Source organism: Misgurnus anguillicaudatus, chromosome 10 (assembly GCF_027580225.2).
Source record: "Misgurnus anguillicaudatus chromosome 10, ASM2758022v2, whole genome shotgun sequence".
Taxonomy (NCBI): Eukaryota; Metazoa; Chordata; class Actinopteri; order Cypriniformes; family Cobitidae; genus Misgurnus; species Misgurnus anguillicaudatus.
The window spans coordinates 10639899-10646944 of NC_073346.2; the positions used below are offsets into that span (position 1 = coordinate 10639899).

The following is a 7046-nucleotide window of genomic DNA, read 5'->3' on the forward strand; positions in this document are numbered from 1 at the left end:
CTGTAATGTGCATGCAACCTATTTGTACAAGGCCATTACTATAATGATATATACCAAGTTTCATGTTAATACGCAAAGGTTCTGCAAAGATAAAGCCTCAAATCCATTTGGTGTATTGATGCGTTATCTAAGAATGAATTGGTCTATAAAAGATTTTAATATTTTTTGTCTGGAGTGTCTTCAGATGATACACTCCAAATTTTAAGCAAATCACACAAACGCTCTAGGAGGGGTTCAAAGTATGTTTTAATATATTAAGTGGCGGACAGGAATTAGGTTTAACTATGACGTATTTGTTACTATCATACTCTGCATGAGCCACAGAATCACAAGAGTGAAGTATAATGGTAGTATGGCAATTTAATCAAATAATAAAATAATTCTTATGAATTTCATCCATTTAGGCGTGCTCATGGTTGAATTATAGCTTGCAGCAGTATTGGAACGGATTGGAATTTAGTGCAAAAAATAATTTGGTTTCTACAACTTAAGCATCAAAGTTATAATCACAAACATGAGCGAAAGTTTGGACTGTTGTTGGCACTAGAGGGTGTAAGAGAGAGACTCCAAATTTGGTGTGGCAACATTTCAGATTGTCCCCTATCTGTGTGCTAACTTTCCTACATGCACCTCCATGGGTTTCTGTAGACATACATGTAATGGCAGAAGAAGAAGAAAGAACACTAATGGTTTCAATAGGGGTTTTTCCCTTCTTCAGGGCTTGACCCATCATAAGTACAAAAAAGACTGTATATGCACATTTTACATGAGCATATTTTACTGGTTGTGGAGAAATTACATGTATATGTATATATGTACAGTGTGTATGTGTATATATATATACAGTAAATATCTACTGCTGTGGGTACGCACACACAGTATATCAAGCAACTGTTGTCATTTGTTAATAATTAACTTGATGTTTGGCTTAGTTAGACAGTGATGACAAAATTCATCCGATTCAAGACAATGACTGTTGTGTGAGGAGACAGAAGACAGAACTGCTGGAAGATGGCGAAATGTAAAACAAACTGCATTGAAAGGCCTCTGTCTCTGGCCTTTGAAAAGCTTGGTCATGTTGTTGGTAGATATCCAGAGCTGTTTATTTTATCAGCTATATGTGTGGCTGCTGCCCTTGGATCTGGCTTCATCTTTCTTCACGAGAGGAAGGCAAATGATATTGAAGACCAGTTTACGCCTGTCAATGGACCGGCTAAACAGGAGAGGAAGATTGTAGAGGAATATTTCCAACAAACTGAAGAATTTTCTCATCTGCGGCTTTCTTCTGAAGGATCTTATGCGTCTTTGATCGTTACAGGTTTGGAGGGAGAAAACATCTGGACTGAGGATGCTTTTAATGACATTATAGAGCTAGACAGACGAGTGAAAAATATGACGACAGGAAACACTTTTCAAACCCTCTGTGCCAAAACAAAAGGAAAGTGCATGTCAAACGCAATTTTAGACATAATAAATTACAATCCTAAAGAAATCCATTTTACAACCATTAGATATCCTGTGAATAATGGCACATTTTTAGGAACAACTGTTGGTGGTGTAGAGCGTAAGACAGGAAGCTCAGAGATAAGCAGTGCTAAAGCAATCAGACTTTTTTATTTTCTACAAGAAGAAAACTCAACAAAAAACAATCTGTGGCTTGATGACTTCCTGAAAATTTTCTCAAACTATTCAGAACTGAAAACTGTAAGTACTATTATGATGAGTTAAATGCATGTATTTTAACAAAGTAATGTGTTAAAATGTGTTTTTATTTAATTCAATGCTGAAACGTTCATAAATAAAGTTCATTTTTACATGTACCACATTAATATTCGTCATGTCCAGTAACTTGGAGTTGAAAGTCATTTGTACAACTGGTTAAATTTATTTAGATTATTTATTCAGTTCATTTACTTGATACCTAGCTGCACTATGTTTTATATCATCAGTTTAAACAATCTTAAAAGTACAGTAAGAACAACTAACAATTCTGCTTTTATTTATTTTTTTTACAGGTGCATGTCTCTTACTTCACATCTATGTCCAGACAGACTGAGCTTGAGACCAATTCAGACTCGGTTATCCCACTCTTCTCTCTAACGTATTCCCTGGCCATTACCATTTCAATTCTTTCTTGTCTGAGGTAAGACAGAGAAATTATTTAGTCTAGACATTTATTAACAAAAATCAATTGAACAATTATCTCTTTATACGTCATGGAATTTTTCCTTATCAACGTTTTTTTTGTCAGCCGAACCCTCTTGACCTAAATTACTTTCTTGAAGTTCCCCCTGAGATTGTATTTATATTTCATTAATTTAATAGCACATTTACATGTCAAACATAAAAAACATTTATTGTTCTTTTGTTTTAAAGTTTCTAGCAGTATTATTTAAGGGTCTGGGGACACAGAAAAAGGTTGTGGGAGTGCCCCATTTGTTGGCGTTAAAATTGAACAAAACTTTAGCAAACCATAGTCTTACAGCTGATTCGTTGCAAAACTGAATTGTACTAAGATGAAACTTGCTACACGTAATTACAATCATGACCTGGGTTTCGTCATCTATTTCGGCTCAAAAATATGATTTTTTTTATTTTTTGCCTATATCTATTGCAAGGATTGGTCAACAATCATAATATAACATTAGATTTCTTGAGGCATGCCAAGTCAAACAGTACCTAATGTTGGTTGGATTTGAGGCAGTATGTTCACCAAACTTACTTATTACCGGTTCTGTATCTGTTCATTTTGCATAAGTTCTCAGTTGTTTTTATATATTCTAGTGTTGTGTATGTAAGTTTGTTATAGAGATTTTTTTTTTACTTATTTATTTAGATTTTATAATTTAATTATAATTGATTAATTTTTTTTCATTAACTCTCGTACCCCCTGCCACTCCTCTTGCGAACCACCAGGGTTTGGGCGAACCCCAGTTTGGGATTCCATGATCTACATAAATATTATAACATTAACATAACATTATATCTATTATCTCTACAGGTTAGATTGTGTTCGAACCAAGGTTTGGGTTGCTGTTTCTGGTGTCATCTCTACTGGTTTGGCTGTTTTAGCCAGTTTTGGATTGCTGCTGTACTGTAGGATGCCTTTTTCTATGACAGTGGCCACATCCCCCTTTCTTATTCTTGGTAATTTTAATGCTGTATGATGAGCAAATATACATATTTTTGTTTATTTATTTACGGGTGTATATTCTGTGTTTTTCTCTAGGTATTGGCGTTGATGACATGTTCATAATGATCTCCTGCTGGCAGAAAACTGAAGTTCATAAAGCAGTTGAGCTTCGTTTAGCAGAAACGTACAAAGAGGCTGGCGTGTCCATCACTATCACCACGCTGACAGATGTGCTGGCTTTCTACATCGGCCTCATGACGCCCTTCCGCTCGGTTCAGTCCTTCTGCATGTACACCAGCACAGCTCTTCTGTTCTGCTACATCTTCAATATCACCTTCTTTGGTGCGTGTCTCGCACTGAACGGACGGAGAGAGAAAGGCAACAGACACTGGCTGACCTGCATGGAAGTCCCAAAACCCAATGATGATGATGATGATGATGATGATACTGGTAATATTTGTTGTGTTGGTGGAGCTTATGATAAAGACACTGAAACTGATTTGGCAATGCCAATGGATTCATTCTTCAAAAACTATTACGGCCCTTTTCTGACAAAGACCTGGGTTAAGATCTTGGTGTGTTTGTTTTATTCTGGCTATCTGGCAGTCAGTATCTATGGATGCTTCCAAATGCAGGAAGGTCTAGATCTGAAGCATTTAGCAGCAGACGGCTCATATGTTGGTAGTTACTATGACAATGAAGATAAATTCTTCTCTGCCTTTGGTCCTAATGTCATGTTAGTTATAAAGGATGAAGACTTTCAGTACTGGAATTCAGATTCGCGTCAAAACCTCAGCTCATGTTTGAAAATGTTTGGCAGTCTGTCAATGGTGTCTAAAGAAGTTTCATGCATTTCTTGGCTTGATGAATATATGAAAATTGGACAGATTCCTGGTGTAAATTTAAACAATGAAACACAATTCAAACAACATTTAACTGCATTTCTTAATGTTTCTGGTTTTAGTCAAGATGTTAACGTCACTAACAATCGCATTCTAGCATCACGTATGTTCATTCAAACTGTTAACATCACGACAGCAGTCGATGAGAAGAACATGCTGAATGCATTTAGAGAAACAGCAGATAAATGTGTAAAATTACAGACATCCATTAATCTAACCGTCTATCATCCTGCATTTATCTATTTTGACCAATACACTGAGATAGTCAGTAATACAATTCAAAATCTAGTAGTAGCTACATGTGCAATGTTAGTTATTTCACTCCTGCTAATCCCAAATCCTCTCTGTTCTATCTGGGTAACATTTGCTATTGGATCTGTCATTGTAGGTGTGACTGGTTTTATGGCATTATGGGATGTTAGTTTAGACTCAGTATCTATGATTAATCTGGTTATCTGTATTGGTTTTTCTGTGGACTTCTCGGCTCACATATCTTATGCTTTTGTGTCCAGTGAGGAACAGTCAGTGAATGATAAAGGCATAGATGCCCTCTATAAACTGGGCTATCCCATAATACAAGGTGCTGTGTCCACTATTGCAGGTGTAGTGGTGCTCGCTGCTGCAAAAAGCTACATCTTCAGGACCTTCTTTAAAATCATGTTTTTAGTCATAATGTTTGGAGCGGTTCATGGCATTATGTTCATACCGGTGTTTCTCACTTTATTTGGGATTTGTGGTAAGGTGTCTCGTACCAAACCTGAAACAAATGAAACGCCTGAGGGCTGTAACAAAGTGATTCCACGAATATCAGTAGAAATGAGCCCAAAACTACCACAGACAAATGGGGGATTTATTGATTTGGATTGTTACTGAGAAGTCAAAACAGAAATCTTTCTTTAGTGCACAACACTAAACAGTCTTTAACAAGGGGTTCATTTTTTTTTATTGAATTTTTTTAGGGCAAACTGTCACAGTCTGAATTTTATTTATCATTATATATTGTCATCATCGCCACCTGTTGCTCATTTGTTTAATTGTCTTCACCTGTCTCTTGTCAGCCATCCTCATGTATCTAAACCACCCTTTGTCTCTGTCCGATCTTGTCTATGTATGGACAGTATAATCTATGTTCCTGTGTATAACCTATTTAACTATCCTTAAAACTATTATAATCATATTATCATATAAAAAATAAATATTTAACATTTAGTAATCTTTGTAACTATGAAGTATTTTTAATCTTGTGTTTCTACATGGATGCAGACAAAGGTCTGCTCTACTTGAAAAATTACTAGTGGGTTACCATGATTTTCCTACTATTAAGTCAGTCGTCCGCACTTATAAACAGCAATAAGGAGGGTTATGGTTTAACAGTCGAAAACATGAAATGTGTAAACGTTTTTGAAAGGTAGTGTCCTAGTGATTAAGATGTGAATTTTTTAGGTTGTTAATGGTTTAATCAATGAGATATATAAAAATAGAATAAAAATTTAAAGGCGCTCTATGCATTTTCTGCGGTTTTGTCAAACAGCGACCCCTAGAGTCGCTGGAGAATACTGTCGTAATTTCCCACTCCCACTCTAGTACACCTCCAAAGATAATGAGCAGGTAATGTTTCACAATTTCATACAAATATTAGGCTACTGCATAGTCTACTAAACTACAGATGATGGTAATAGGATAATAAGAAGTTTATTCCAAGTGTAGAGTGCAGGGGCGTCGCTAGACCCCTTTTACTGGGGCACGTGCCCCAGTGTAAATCTTTTGTGCCCCTGTGTAAATCTCAAGTTTGCATTTTAGCAGTTAACTAGTTTATTCCTTTACAAAGACAATCGCGGCAAAACGGATCTATATGCAATGTAGTTACCCAATTCACGTTTGAAAAAGCGACGCAACAGTCGCACTGACGCGTGCACGCCTCAATTCATGTCCGCGTCCGCGCACGGACATGAATGGGTGCGTGGACGCGGACATGAATTGAGGCGTGCACGCGACTGTTTTGCCGTGCGCAGCCGCATACAAAGTACACGCGATTGAGTTGGTTTATGAAAACATGACGAGACTAAAGTAAGTTTCTAAATAATAATGAAAATCTTATTTTTTACCCGTCATTAACGCATGTGATGGACATCAGAAATGTTTTGTGCAAAGCAAGAAAAGGGAAGGAAAAATGAGAGATGATGAATTTAAGGGAGTAAAGACACATAACATCTTACCCTGTCAGGGCTTAAACATTAGAGTGAAAATTTCAGGAAAACCTCTGTCAATAGTCTATAAAATTGCATTGTTCACATACAAAAACTGTGTTACACTGTTCTGTATTTTCAGATATGAAATTAATATTTAGTTCACTAGCTCTAGGTCATTACATAATCAGTTAGCAGTAACTAAGATAGATTTTTTAGTAGTCATAAAATGAAAATATTCTTAAAAATAAAAAAAGAAGTTATTAATCATTGTTATGTAAAATGCAAATGTGCATAACATTTTTTTCTCTCCAGCCATTATTTCCAAACATTTTATGCCTTTAAACATGTTAATTATGTTGTATATATGTATATATGAAGATGATACTTAAATATTTTTAAATAAATGTTTGTCTTTCCCAGTACTTGTTGCAATGTTGGAATAGTGGGTTAAGCAAAGGAAATTGTATCTTGCACACCGCAGGCTTTCAAGAAAAAGTAAAAAAAAAAAATGGGGGGCCTGTGCCCCAGTAGAGCTTTATGTCTAGCAACGCCCCTGGTAGAGTGCATATAATAATAAAGTAGCCTACCGCGTTTGCTGGCTTATAACGTTTTTACATGATTGCAGCTAAATCACAAGTAAACAGTCTATAGTCTATGTCTACTGTATAATTTCATTTGTGTTCTTATATTGTAATGTAAACATTACAAAATGCCATGACAAGGTTAATTGTGTACGTTGAGTACATTTCATAACATTGGTCGTTATAATGTCACTATACATGATTACTGCTATTTATCATAATAGTTTGCAAATTGTGCATG

The 7046-nt window shown here is 35.9% G+C and overlaps 1 protein-coding gene across 1 annotated transcript; it reads left to right on the forward strand.

Moving 5' to 3' along the window:
* Positions 1-1011: 1011 nt before the first annotated feature.
* On the forward strand, positions 1012-5392 carry LOC129433133 (patched domain-containing protein 3-like). Its single transcript, XM_073872688.1, has 4 exons — positions 1012-1704; positions 2016-2143; positions 3002-3147; positions 3230-5392. The coding sequence occupies exons 1-4, from the start codon at positions 1012-1014 to the stop codon at positions 4906-4908; spliced, it is 2646 nt and encodes an 881-aa protein (XP_073728789.1). The 3' UTR covers positions 4909-5392.
* The last annotated feature ends 1654 nt before the right edge of the window (positions 5393-7046 follow it).